General features: G+C 53.4%; 2 protein-coding genes and 1 long non-coding RNA gene across 4 annotated transcripts; 2 read left to right on the top strand and 1 right to left on the bottom strand.

The window, feature by feature from the left end:
- Nucleotides 1-59: 59 nt before the first annotated feature.
- On the bottom strand, nucleotides 60-3,929 carry LOC128778024 (uncharacterized). Of its 2 annotated transcripts, XR_008423340.1 has the most exons (3): nucleotides 3,815-3,926; nucleotides 3,430-3,559; nucleotides 60-511 (listed from the first exon to the last, which is right to left on the bottom strand). It is a non-coding gene; the product is annotated as an uncharacterized LOC128778024 (long non-coding RNA). The 2 variants fall into 2 exon arrangements; XR_008423339.1 differs by lacking the exon at nucleotides 3,430-3,559 and having other exon boundaries at nucleotides 3,815-3,929.
- On the top strand, nucleotides 1,619-3,190 carry MIA (MIA SH3 domain containing). The gene is made up of 4 exons (XM_019432101.2): nucleotides 1,619-1,967; nucleotides 2,060-2,193; nucleotides 2,672-2,782; nucleotides 3,094-3,190. The coding sequence occupies exons 1-4, from the start codon at nucleotides 1,841-1,843 to the stop codon at nucleotides 3,115-3,117; spliced, it is 396 nt and encodes a 131-aa protein (XP_019287646.1). The 5' UTR covers nucleotides 1,619-1,840; the 3' UTR covers nucleotides 3,118-3,190.
- Nucleotides 3,930-3,996: 67 nt separating the features above from the next.
- RAB4B (RAB4B, member RAS oncogene family) lies at nucleotides 3,997-12,543 on the top strand. The gene is made up of 8 exons (XM_019432098.2): nucleotides 3,997-4,142; nucleotides 5,338-5,418; nucleotides 5,674-5,788; nucleotides 7,136-7,198; nucleotides 7,287-7,441; nucleotides 8,486-8,581; nucleotides 8,677-8,807; nucleotides 12,162-12,543. Exons 1-7 carry the CDS (start codon nucleotides 4,127-4,129, stop codon nucleotides 8,790-8,792), a joined length of 642 nt encoding a protein of 213 aa, XP_019287643.1. The 5' UTR covers nucleotides 3,997-4,126; the 3' UTR covers nucleotides 8,793-8,807; nucleotides 12,162-12,543.
- Nucleotides 12,544-13,433: the final 890 nt, after the last annotated feature.

The following is a 13,433-nucleotide window of genomic DNA, read 5'->3' as shown; positions in this document are numbered from 1 at the left end:
GAGATCATGACCTGAGCCGAAGTCGGACGCTCAACCAACTGAGCCACCCAGGCGCCCCAAAATTTTCACTTATTTATATGTTTATTTATCTTGAGAGAGAGAGGGAGAGAATCCCAAGCATGCTCTGTGCTGTCAGCACAGAGGCCCAATGCAGTCTTTGAGCTCACAAACCATGAGATCATGACCTGAGCCAAACTCAAGAGTCAGATGCTCAACCGACTGAGCTTCCCCCAGGTACTTCTCTGCTCTTTCTATTAAAGAGGAACATCAGCATTTGCAGCGAAGACTTCACAGCACCAAATACAGTCTTTGTGCTCGTAGGATCTGAAAGGGGAAGGGGATTGTCTTCACTAAGAGGCAAGTATTGTAGACAAATGCAAACACCTCGCCCACCACACCGGTGACCACGGGTTCTGTGATCAGCGGGTCCTGGTTTCTGTTGTCTGCCTGGTGGACTCCTTAGCTGCTCCCTTGTGTCGTTGATGTCCCCACTCTAAGGTTCATTTTCTTCCTGTGCGAGGGGAGAATTCCTGTAGGTTAATACTGTGGTATTGTCGGTACTCGCCACTGCCCCCAACACGCACACCCACTGCCAGGCACTTAGTAAACACCATAAATTCAGCACATGCTTGCCGAGTACCTGGCATGTGCTAGATACTGTTCTTGGGACAGGACATGCAGTGGTGAGTGAAACAGATGAGCTAACTGCAAACACTTTTGGTACAAACGACGGGGGTGGTGGGGCAGAAGGGCTGGGGAACGGTCCTGGGTGATCAAGGAAAGCCAGTCGTTTGAGGGGACATTTGAGCACAGTGGTTTCTCCCACGGTTGTGGTGATGGGTGTTGGGTGCATAGAGATAGTCAGTCCAGGCTTCGTGCCACGTGGATTCTTCCCCATCCCCATGCCCATATGTGCCCAATCTACTTCCCCCTCATGGAAGTTTGGACTTGAGGCCAAAGGTGAGAATGCCTGGGGACAGAGATGGCCACTCAGGAGAATGATCTTGGTCCGTGGATCTATTTGAAGGGCAGTTTTAGAGGTTGAGACCTGAGTTCAAATCTCCCACCGCTTTCTCTTGACAACTGACAACTCCACGCTGAGTAAGTGACGGGTATGGGCCTGGACCCCAATCTGGCCCCTCTGCTTGCTGGCCAGAGTGGGGTTATAACAGCCCTCTTGAGGTGATGGAGAGTGTCCATTTGAGTTAATAAAAATGTATGTGGTGAGTGCTCTTTAAAGGACTGCTAGCTTTCATTGTCCCTATTTTACAGAGGAGAAAAGCGAGGAGAAATAGCTGAGCCCAGGTCACCCATTCGGGAAGTGGCTTGTGAGGACAAATAGTGGTTATGGTAGAGCGTTGCCTAGCCTAAGTAAGGCCTGGCATGTAATACTTGGTCCTTCGGAGTGGGGGCTGTTCCTGGGAATCAAAGGGCTGCCTTGTTCTGTCCTTTACAGGAAATTCCAAGGTAGTTTTCTGTACTGGCTCCCTGTTTCTGTTCTCGGAGGGGCCCAGGTACCCAAGTGGACTCAAGATGGAATCGAATAGCTCAACCTGCCTGTCCGGGCCTCTGGTTGTCAGGGGGGTGGCTGGCACCTGGAGTGGCCTGGGCTGCTTTGGGCCTATTTGGGTATTTCCTTGGGCGGGCAGCCCTCACCCTGTCCTTGAAATGGTTCTGGCTGGGTAGCAGCCTCTAGGTGGTGTGGATGAAATTTGGGACTGGTTAAGGGCGGAGACGAGACCAAGAACACAAGTTTCCTTGTGCTGCTGGGGAGAGGGAGGGCAGGAGGAAACTGGAGACCCCACCTCCACCCTGGCCACTCTCTTGCTCACAGTCCACCATGGCTGGGTCGCCAGTGTTCCTCGGTGTCATCATTTTGCTGTCTGCCTTCTCAGGGCCTAGTGTCGGGGGTCGCGCCATGCCCAAGCTGGCTGACCGCAAGCTGTGTGCTGATGAGGAATGCAGCTGTAAGAGTTGGGGGGTGGGGGGTGGAGGACTGGGGGCTTGGATTGCCAGCCTGTGTGGAGGGTGCTGTCATTCTCTTCTATTCCTCCCCCAGACCCCATCTCCATGGCTGTGGCCCTGCAAGACTACGTGGCCCCCGACTGCCGTTTCCTGACCATACACAGGGGCCAAGTCGTGTACGTCTTCTCCAAGCTGAAGGGCCGAGGGCGGCTCTTCTGGGGAGGCAGCGTGAGTCTTGGGAGAACAGAAGAGGAAAGGGTATGGGGCTGGGGTGGGAGTACACCCTAATTTTCCACCTAAAGGGAAAATTTGAAGCGGTGGACTGAAATAGTTTGGCAGGGGGAGGGGGTATTGTGATCTTGATTTTTAATTTGTTGAGCAATTATAGGGCATGAACTAACTATATGGTGCTAGTCTCTTACGGACACTGAAGAAAGAACAGCGAATGATCCCTTTAATTCTAATGGAAAGGGACAAGCCATCAAAAAACATCAGCAAATATATGCTCCTCTGAGAATTAGTACAGACTTGGGTGACTACATCAGGGGGTCAGGGAGGGCATCCACACAGTGCCTCGAGGCTGAGATCTGAGTGACAAGGATGGAGCCAGCCATCTGGAGACCAGGAAGAAAAAATGTACAAAGGTCTTCAGCAGGAATAAGTTTGCCATCTTTCCGGACCCTGGCTTTTAATTCTTCCTCCCCAGGTTCAGGGAGATTACTATGGAGATTTAGCTGCTCGTCTGGGCTATTTCCCCAGTAGTGTCGTACGTGAAGACCAGACCCTGAAACCTGGCAAAATTGATGTGAAGACAGATGTGAGTCTCTTGGGGGCTGGCAGGGATCTGGAGGGGGGACTCTTGGGTTGTGATGATGGGCAATGATCCTCCTACCCTTGGCTCCCCAGCTGCCTAGCTGTGTGCCTTGGTTTTCTCATTTGTAAAATGCAGAGGGATTTCTAAGTCTATGTCAGGTTGAGCGGTGCAGATTAGAGGGCTCTGGGCTAATTTGCATAGCATGTGTTTGGCCAAACCTGGCCCCTGCTGCTACAGCTTTTGCTAAAACCGCTAGATCCTTTGTGGTGTGACCGCTGGTTTTCTCCCCACTGTTTTCCCTTTCTCTTTTTCAGAAATGGGATTTCTACTGCCAGTGAGTTCAGCCTACCACTGTCCCTGCTGGGTTTTTTTCCTTCCCGGCTTTATGCAAATATATCAGCCAAGTGCAAACTGCGGGTCTCTGTGGTCTTTATGTGGGGGCGGCGGAGGGGGGGTGGGTTGGGGGGGTGGGTAACAAAGGAAATGTTTCCCCAGGTTTCTGAATTTGGCCAGTCAACCCACTGACTGTGGTAACGTCAGTGGTTGCTAGGCAGAGTTCCACTCACTAAAAGCTCTTTGCTCCAAGCTGGGTACTGGAGGTGGGCACCTAAGCTTAGATATCACACACAAGCAAATGAAGGTGGAATAACCTGAACATCCCGGTTGCGGGTTGTAGTGTCCTCTCTAGACCAATGGAAGGGAGTTGAACTATTGGGAATGAGCCAATCGGACCATGAGGAAGACATAAATCGCAGAATAGAGGTTTTCATGGAAGATCATCTGAAAAGGGAGGTGGGAGGTTAGCCTGCGCGTATTCCCGCAATTTTCATCCTTGCGTTTGAGGTCAGAAAGAGCCCTTGCCAGCTCATTACCCGCTCTTCTTCGGGGTCTTTCTGTCAATTCTGCCCATGCCCCTTCTTTGCAGCTGTGTCCCCGCCCCCAGGTCCGCTCCTACCCAATCTGGAGTCTCGACTCTGCACCCGTACTCCTGACCAAATCCGTTTCTCAGCTCGGCTAAGCACCTCCGTACGGTACCTTCCCACTTGCTCAGCCAATCGCTCGTCTTAATCCCGCCTCCCTCGGCACGTCCCCCTCTCACGCCTCCAATCCGTGCTTTTTGTCCCGCCTCCTGGCCGTCGAGTTCGCCAATCCCTGCCTTTGGGCAGCGTGGCCTGGTATCCCGCAGCCCTAGCGGGTCGCGCCGTAGGGGGGTGGAGGCGGAAGTGGCGGCGCCGGCCCCGGGAGTAGGAAGGAGCCGGGGCTGCAGCCGGAGTGGAGCGGCTGCCAGCCGAGGAGCAGGCGCGGCCGCGGCGCCATATTGCGGCCCCAAGCGGCCGCGACCGAGTCATGGCCGAGACCTACGGTGAGGGTGGTGTGCCGAAGCCGGAGTCTGGGGGCTGGGCCCAGAGAGGATGCGGCCTTTGGGGAATGGGGCGGAGCCTTATGTGCCAGGGGGCGGGGTCTGGTATGGGGCAGGGCCTGGTGGATACTGGGAGGGGTTTAGTGGGTCTGAGGCTGAGCTCCATCTATTTGGGCGGAGCCTGAGGGTCTGGTGTGTGGGTTAAATAGATCTGGGGCGGGATTTGAAGTAGCCAGTCCTGGTGGATCTGCGCAGGCCTTGAGAGAAAGGGTGGGCCTTAATGTGTCAGGGCGGAGCCTGAGTGGATCGGGTGGGGCTGACTGTGAATGGCAAGGGTCGAGCCGGGTGGGCTAGGAGAATCCTGAGGGGATGCTGTGGACCCTGGGACTGCTCTGGCTTGAGAGGTCTGGAATGGGGTTGGGGATGAGTTGTCCTTGAATTAGGAGGTGGGAGGGACTAGTGACAAGGGGTGGGGCTTAAACTTGAGGATAGGGGCAGGGCCTTGGGCCTGGGAAGGAGGGGCTGAGAATTGGAAAATCTGGATGAAGGGATGAATTGGAGGTGGGAGGACAGGGTGCGATAGAAAGAGCACTGTTTTAAGAGTCAGAAGGAGCTACATTCCTTCAACAAATAAAGGAAAAGCATTGGGATCAAGTGCAAAGATCCCGAGGTGGGAACCAGCTTGCCATTTTTAGGGAATAGACTGAAGGCCTATTCAGTCTAGAGGCTAGAGCAGAGTGAATGAGAGAGTGGTAGAAGGTAAAATTGTGAAGGGTAGGATTTCAAGATGGCTTTCAAGAGGTGTTCACAACATAGTAGGTAAGATTTTGAACTCTGGAGTCAGTTGACCTGGGTTCGAATCCCTGTTCTGCCTGGCTGTGGGATTGTGGGCAAGCCAGTTAACTTTTCTGGCCTCAGTTTCCTCATCTGGAAGATGGGGATGATTGTTAGTATACTTCCCTCATAGAGTTTTTCTGAGAATGAAGCAAGCTGTTGACGTAAGTAAAGAACTTTAAAACTGTGCCTGGTATGTAGTAAGCTCTATATAAAAGTTGTCTGTTACCCTTCTTACCCATTGCTCTGATTCTGCCTGTGTCTGTTTGTCTCCTTATAACTGTGATGGTCTCTTGGTTTCCATCTTTTGCCCTGTATCATTCTCTCCATATGGGTTTTCCTGATTTTGACTCCACCTGCCCAGACTTCCTCTTCAAATTCCTGGTGATTGGCAGCGCAGGAACTGGAAAATCATGTCTCCTTCATCAGTTCATTGAGAATAAGTGTGAGTTTCTGGGAATGGTCCCCGGATCACTGAACTGTGGGCATGGGCATGACGTGGGCAGGGGCAGGGCTGGCCAGAGGTACAGTTCCAGTGCTGGCTGCCTGGTCCTTGCCTTGGTATGTATTCTTTGCTAGACCCTCCCTGAGCCTCAGTCACCCCTGCAATGAGAATGGTTTTGTACAGGCTGAGGAGGACTTGGAGGACAGGGAATCTTCTGAGCCCCTGCACTGCCTCTTTTCTCCCTCCCACTCTCAGTCAAACAGGACTCCAACCACACAATCGGCGTGGAGTTTGGATCTCGCGTGGTCAACGTGGGTGGGAAGACTGTGAAGCTACAGATTTGGGACACAGCCGGCCAGGAGCGGTTTCGGTAGGTGGCCTGGACTCCCAAGGGAGGGGGCGGGCAGAGGACAGAGGAAAGAAAATGGGGGCGGGGGAGGGGGGGTTGTGTGTGCAGAATCACTTGGAGATATGACAGGAGCCAGGAGACGTTGAGAGGGCAGGCAAGGTCGAGGGAGAGAGACAGAGACTGCTTACAGTTACCTCTAGCCAGAGAGAGCAGGAGTCCTGGAGAGAGAGCAGAAACAGTGAGAGAGAAAATGACATTGAGAAAGAAGCCTAGTGAAGGGAGAGACCAACAGACCCTAGAGCGACAGCGATAGATAGACCCATATGGCTGGAGGGATGGACACTGGCACCCCAGGAGAGGTGCTTAGGTTGGGGGCAAGGGGTAGAGATGGAAAAAAGAGAGATTGAAAGAGAAAGGGAAACTGGAAAGAGATATACACACTCCGAAAGGGACAGAGAAAGAGAGACAGAGACTGAGCAGAAGAGCAAGATAAGGGTGATAAAGAGACACAAAGAGAAGCAGGTCAGAGCCAGAGACAGGGAGGGTGGGACAGGCAGAGCCAGAGAGACAGAGAAATGGATGTGTTTTGGGGCGGGGGGTGGGGGGGGGGAGAGAAAGGTGTAGGGCTCAGTGCACAGCATGTCTTCAGGAAATGGCTGCAGAAAAGGTGGGAGATGCATAGAAACCCTGAATCTGAGATACAGAGACAGAGGGGACACATGAGGGAACCCAATCCATGAGGAAGTGTGGTCCCAGGCCAGCACGTCGTCGCTGCTACGTTAACATTGGCGTGTAGATCCACTGTGTGGGAGACACAGAGAAGGTGAAGGGTGTGCGGCTTGCGCTGGGTTTGCAGTAAGTGCTCAGTGTACGCTCGTGGAATGATTGCCTGAGTTCCAGAGGGACCAGACAGGTGACTGGGAGATGCATACAGTCGGCCACAGTGGGAGAGGGACAAGCGGATGTAGTTGCAGAGCACGTGGCCAGGCCTGGGCAAAGGGGAGGTGAATGAATGAACGCATGAGAAATCAAGAACGAGGGTGAGAGAACCAGGGCCACAGAGACAGACAGAGATAGAGAGACACAGAGAATGAGAGACATACACACGCAAGAGAGACGGACAGGAAGACACAGACCAGTGAGGACATACAGAAAGACACAGACAGACAGACAGACAGACAGCTAAAGGAGACAGAGATTGAGGGAGACAAAGAAAGAAATTGTGGCGAGACCAGACCACTGCCAGCTTTTGGGGGATGGGCCAGCAGTGAAGGGGGGCCTCCGAACCACCAGTCTCTCTCCGCAGAGGGGGGCAATCTCAGGGCAGACCCCAGCCTCGGGGGTGACTGGGTCCCCCTGGCCCCACAGGTCGGTGACACGGAGTTATTACCGAGGCGCGGCTGGAGCTCTGCTGGTGTATGACATCACCAGGTGGGTACAGGGAGAGGAGAGGGTGGGGCAGGGCCTGGGCAGAGCCCCTGTCCTGTGCCTGCCTCCCTCCTGTCTCCCTTCTCCATAGCCGGGAGACCTACAACTCGCTGGCTGCCTGGCTGACGGATGCCCGCACGCTGGCCAGCCCCAACATCGTGGTCATCCTCTGTGGCAACAAAAAGGACCTGGACCCGGAGCGTGAGGTCACTTTCCTGGAGGCCTCCCGCTTTGCCCAGGAGAACGGTGAGGGTCCTGTGGTGGGCCAGTGGCGGAGGGCAGAGGGTGCTCAGCAGAGGAGCAGGGGCAGTCCCTGCAGGCCTGCAGGCCTCCCTGCGGCTATGCCCAGCAAGAGAATGTGGAGATTTAGAGGTCTGGGTTCAAATTCAAGTGTTGCCACATGTGAGCTGTGCCACCACTCTGGTCCTGTTTCCTCATCTGACAAGTGGGAGTCACGGCCTTTCTGTCTCAACATAGTACGTGATGGATGGCTCAAGGGATTTGGTCCATGGAGAGCCCACCGCACTGCCCGGATGTGGCAGCGGCCTCTTGAGGAACATTGGCTGCTAAGAAGGTTTTGGCCAGTGCAGGGTATTGGTATAATGTGGGGGCTGCAAACTTCGATGGCCCGAGGGGCCAGGCCTGTTTTGTGAATAAGAGAGATAGGACAGGGCAGACCCCAGGTTAGCAGGCACCAGTGTTAGGGGCGTGAACAGGACCAACAGCCACAGCAAAAGGTGTGCAAGTATAAACTCACTTGAAAACTTCGTGTGGGCCAAACGTCTACTGGCTCAGGGTCTGTCTCCATGTTCCCCAATTTGTAACTTCCAGGTTTAGAGGATGTCTTGCCATGAGAAAGATGTGGGTTTGAGTCCTGGCTCTTACTTTCTGTGCGGCCTTGTCATGTGGCTGAAGGGTAGACTGTGGTGGGCCTGGGCCTGTCCTAGATGGTGCTGGGGACAGAGTGTGAAAGACACCCTGGGCCCAGTTGTCGTGGGCTCACCGTTAGTGGGTGGGGGAAGGGGACACCACCCTCTGCAGATAATGACAGCCCAGAGAGGTCAGGGCTGGGATAGGGGAGACACAGGGGGGCCCTGGGAGCCCAGGGTGGGGCACCTGGTCCTGCTGGAAGGTCAGAGAGAACTTTCTAGGGGAAGAGGTGTGTAGGCGGGAACCTGGGGAGGTGGCCCTTCACAGCAGGACAACAGAGGCCTGGAGTGAGGGCAGAATGAGAGGTGGCAGGTCAGAGTCAAGGGGAGGCTGGGGACTGACCCAGGCCCTGCCCCCTAGAGCTAATGTTCCTGGAGACTAGTGCCCTCACGGGTGAGAACGTGGAGGAGGCTTTCCTGAAGTGTGCCCGCACCATCCTGAACAAGATCGACTCAGGTGAGGCCCCTGACTGCCCAGAGTGGGAGTGGGAGTAGAAGGCAGGGCCCAGAGGTCTCTGGGGAACAAGTCCTGACCTCTCCCCTGCCCCCCAGGTGAGCTCGACCCCGAGAGGATGGGCTCAGGCATTCAGTATGGGGACGCATCCCTCCGCCAGCTGCGGCAGCCTCGGAGTGCCCAGGCCGTGGCCCCTCAGCCCTGTGGCTGCTGAGACGTCCGGAGCCAGGTGGGAGCCCAGGGCCTGGGGACGGCAGGGCTGGTGTCCTGGCAAGGGGGGGATACGGAGCAGAGACGGAGACACAGAAAAGGAGAGGTGACAAGAAAACCAGGGTGAGAAAAGAGAGACGCAAAAACGGTTTAGTGAAAGGAGCCATCATCCTGGCCTCAGGGATGTCCTCTCCATCTCACCACCACCTTGCTGCCCTGGATCTCCGACCCACCCATTTGGCAAATATTTATCGAGTGTGCACTGTGTGCCAGGTCCTGTTTGAGCAGTGGGCTAGAGAATTCCTGCCCTCGCAGGGCCAACATGCTCTGGGGAGGAGACAGACAATAATCAAGACACATAAGAAAATGATATTGTAGTTAAGGAGATAAGAGCTATGGAGAAAAATAAAGCAAGGAAGTTGGGGTGGGGAGGTAAGGAGTGGAGTTTTATGATGATGTGGGAAAGCCCTTACTGAGGAGGTGACATTTGAGCAAAGACCTGAAGGAGGAGAAGGACAGGGTCATATGGGTCCCTGGGGGAAGAATGTTCTAGGCAGAGAGAACAGCCAGTGCAGAGGCCCTGAGGTAAGTCATGCCTGGCCTGGATGAGGAAGTCCATGGAGGCCAGTGTGGCTGGAGTGGAGTATGTGTGTGTATTGAGGGCTGGGAGCGGTAAGTAGGAGATGAGGTCAGGGATCAGGGGAAGGAGATCATCAGGTAGGGCCTGGCTGTTGAGGTGGCTCTGGGTTATACCCTGGGTGGGATGGGAGCCACAGGAGGGCTCCGAGCAAAGAAGGGACAGGACCTGATTCAGGTCTTCCCAGGGTCCTTCTGGCTGCATATAGGGGAGAGAAGGGGGTGGGCGGGGGTGGTTGTTGAGAGACCAGTGAGGAGGCTACTGCAAAGTCAAGCTGAGAGAAGATGGTGGACAGGACCAGGGTTGGGGGGGAGGAGGGACTGAGACGTGGATAGCTTTGTATCCTCCCTGGTCTCTGTCTCCAGTCTTGTATCCTCTTGATGGAGCCACTGGGTCTTTCTAAAGCACACATCTGATCCTGTCCCTCCCCTGTTTAAAACCACCCGTGGCTCCCAGGGTTCGTGGGACCAAGCTGAAGCTCCCAGCCTGGTGTTTGCCTCCGCCAGCTTCTCCTGCCTCAGCTCACACCTCTCCCCAGCACTCAGGCCACCGCAGCCACACCGAAGTTCTTTCCATTTTTCTGGCTCTTTGCTCATGCTGTTCCCTCTGCCAGGAACACCATCTCTGACCGCCTCCCCCTCCTCCAGCAAGCCTCACTTCCCCTATGGTTGGTCCAGACTCCTTGCCGGGCTTGCAGGATCCTACAGGATCAGGTCCCATCCTCACCTCTTTGGGAGGGTGTCTATCTTGCCAATTACCCCTGTGTTTCACACCCACCCCTGCTCCCCACCTCCCGCTATTGGCAGCTCCAGAGTGGCTGAGGGGGGGAAAGTGCTCAGACCTTGGGTATACTTTGAAGCAGAGCCAACATAATTTCCTGATGAATGGATATGGCATTTGAAAGAGAGGAGTCAAGGGTGAGTGTTTAGGGCAGAAAATTCTTTTCCTTCCATGCCTCTGCCTCTGCTGTGCCTCGGTTAGGTGTGCCTGTCTGTCCTCCAGGCTCCTTTCTTAGGCCAGATGCCACTCATCTGCTTTATGCTAAAACGACTCTTGCTGCAGGACACCTTTATCAGCTTCCCAGATGGGGTCACTGCCTCTAGCTGAGTGGTCTCACAACTGCCCCCTATTTTTTAAAGCATTCAGTCTGAATACTTGATCATTATTGTTTGTATTTGTCCTCCCCATCTGAGAAGGGAGGGAGGTGACAGATCAGAGATTCCCCAGCCAGGTTGCCTGTGTTTAAACTGACTCTGTCACTTCCTATCTGTGTGACACTGGGCAAATTATTTAACATCTCTGGGCCTTGGTTGCCTCACCTTCCAATTGGGGCTAATAATAGTACCTACCTCACCTAGGTTTTGTGAAGATTAATTACATTAATCCATGTAAAGTCCTTAGAACAGGGCCTGACACTTAGTGGAGACTCGATAAATGAGGGCTGTGAATTATTTTTCTTTTCACTATCCATTTTAAAGAGTCGGGCTGTGTAGAAATGGATGGGTGTGTATTCTTCACCCTCGGGCTTAGTATAGCATCCATTTCAGTGTTTACCCTCAGTGAATCAAATGTAATAAGACAGTGCTTTTTCAGATGTTACTGACTGCAGTCTGCAGGAGGAAATCAATTGTATACTTTGATCTAATACAGTCACACACACATAGAAGACTGAAACACTTTCCTAGCACTAATGTTTTTTGATGGAGGTGAAATTCACATGACCTAAATTTAGCCCTTTTAAGGTGCACCATTCAGTGGCACTTAGTCCATTCACAAAATTGTGCAACCACCACCTCTGTCTTGTTCCAAAACATTTTCATTACCCTAAGGAAACCCTGTGCTCATTAGGCAATCATTCCCCAATCCTCCCAGCCTCTGACACCCAGCAATCTGTTTGCTGTCACTGTGGACCAATATTCCTATTACACGTGATGTACTCTGATATTCTCTATTCTTTTTTTTTTATTTTTAATTTTTTTTAACGTTTATTTATTTTTGAGACAGAGCATGAACGGGGGAGGGTCAGAGAGAGGGAGACACAGAATCTGAAAGGCTCCAGGCTCTGAGCTGTCAGCACAGAGCCCGACGTGGGGCTCGAACTCACGGACCACGAGATCATGACCTGAGCCGAAGTCGGCCGCTTAACCGACTGAGCCACCCAGGCGCCCCCTGATATTCTCTATTCTATTTTATTCGTTCATTGACAAATAGGCCAAGGCCCACCAAACTGATTTCCCAGCCCACTCATGCAGTGCCGCACACTAAAATCACCTGGAGAGCTTTAAAAGCTACTGATGTCTGGGCCTCACCCCAGAGACTCTGAAGTGATTTCCGGATTTCTAGAAGCTCCCAGGTAATGCTATCTGTAGCTGAAGCAACAACCACTAACCAAATGCGGCTCTTCAGTTTGGAAAACACTGGAATGAGCCACGGTGATCCAGGAACACAGAGATAACAAAGGTGGGATGCGAAATTTAGATATTGAGATACTCCTCTAATAGACTCCAGGGGTCAGCTCTCTGAGACAGATAAATAGGGAGATACAAGTACCCTCAAAGAGATAGCTCCAAATTGCCTGCAGAAAATCAGACGGCAAATGTAGGAACTTTGGGAGAAAAAGAAAGGTATGGGCAGACAGACACAGATAGGAGGGCAGGAAGATACCCAGAAATGAGGCAGAGATACCGGCTGGACAGACTGAGGATCCCTGTAGTTCACCACACACTTTTCTTTCAGCTCACCTGTTCTCCAGGACCAGCCCTGCCCTCTGGCTGGGGCCTAGCCCCAGGCCCTGGGAGGCAGAGCCCCTCACCTGTCCTGGCCCCAGAGAAGCTGCCCCGCCACCTATCCCCCTTCCCTGGCCTGGTGGGGCCTGGCTGAGGGGCAAGACTGAGCCACGGGGGAAGGGGGAATCCGTACCTGCTGCTGCTTCCTCTGTCTTGGCTAACCCCTGTCCCCCCTGAAACCCTAACCATACTCTAAGAGTTCCCAAAGCCTGAGACCAGGGCATTTGGCCCCAGCTTCCCGCCTGGCCCTGCCATTGCGAGTATGTGTTATTTATTGCCTGGAGGCCTGTTCAGTCCCTACTCCACCTCCATAAAGCATTGTTTACACCTGCGTCTTGGCCTCCGTTATTTTGGGGTGATGGGGAGGGAGGGGAGACAGAAGAGGTCCCTGATGGAAGAACCACGTGTTTGGGGGTCATGTTTGTGGTTTGGATATGATGTGGGGGTACACCATGACTCAGATGTTTGCTGTGGAGGGGGGTTTCTCACTGCACTTGTTGTGACAAGGCATGCTGGAGGCCCACCTGTGTAGCGCTGATGTCCTTGTGTTTGTGATGTGTGTGATGGGTGTGTGATGGCATCTGTAGGAATGTGTGCTGATGGTGTGTGACACTGTTGCTTGTGACTGCTTTGTGTCCTCAGTGATTGTATCCATGAGGCTGGTGGTGTTTGGCACCAATGCCGGGGAATGAAAATTCAGGTTTGTAGGTGAAACCTACGTGTGTTTGATGCTTGAAAGTTCCAGGCAGTGTCTGACTATTGCGTGTGTGACTGTGTATGTATGCCCCTGAGGTGTGTTTGTCTTAGTGTGAATTTGGCATCTTTGATACACCCGTGTGTGACCATAAACCCTGAGTATGCCCCTAAAGGCTTTGTGGGCCTTTGTGCAACCCTGACCCTTGCATACTTGAGACTGGTGTATATCTCTCTGCGTCCTGGTGAACTGACAAAACCAGGGACAGGTGCAGCCCCCTGAGACCCTCCCAATTTCTCTGCCATCCCCAGGTCAGCACTAACCCACTCAGAGGGCAGGCCTGAGCCCCTAAACCCCCGTCTGCCCTGGCAATGGTGGAGGGGGCAGGGTATTTAAATGACATCTGCATAGTCTTTCCAGGCAGGGTCGCCCAAAATGTTCATAGACCCAAGGCTGTTAGACAAATGTCTTCTCTGCGTAGCCTTCCTAGGTTGCCCACAATTGTCCCGAAGAGGCAGGATGAAGCGG

Source organism: Panthera pardus, unplaced genomic scaffold, assembly GCF_024362965.1.
Source record: "Panthera pardus isolate Hobbes unplaced genomic scaffold, ASM2436296v1 HiC_scaffold_18, whole genome shotgun sequence".
Classification (NCBI taxonomy): Eukaryota; Metazoa; Chordata; class Mammalia; order Carnivora; family Felidae; genus Panthera; species Panthera pardus.
The sequence above is the reverse complement of the archived record's forward strand: the minus strand, read 5'-3'. Positions and strand labels throughout refer to the sequence as shown.

Bases quoted from the DNA above. Each gene is read 5' to 3' on its own strand.
- MIA (XM_019432101.2), top strand. From the start codon at position 1,841: ATGGCTGGGTCGCCAGTGTTCCTCGGTGTCATCATTTTGCTGTCTGCC. The intron at 1,968-2,059 runs GTAAGAGTTGGG...TTCCTCCCCCAG, and splicing joins TGCTGATGAGGAATGCAGCT to ACCCCATCTCCATGGCTGTG. The intron at 2,194-2,671 runs GTGAGTCTTGGG...CTTCCTCCCCAG, and splicing joins GGCTCTTCTGGGGAGGCAGC to GTTCAGGGAGATTACTATGG.
- RAB4B (XM_019432098.2), top strand. The intron at 5,419-5,673 runs GTGAGTTTCTGG...TCCCACTCTCAG, and splicing joins TCAGTTCATTGAGAATAAGT to TCAAACAGGACTCCAACCAC. The intron at 5,789-7,135 runs GTAGGTGGCCTG...CTGGCCCCACAG, and splicing joins GCCGGCCAGGAGCGGTTTCG to GTCGGTGACACGGAGTTATT.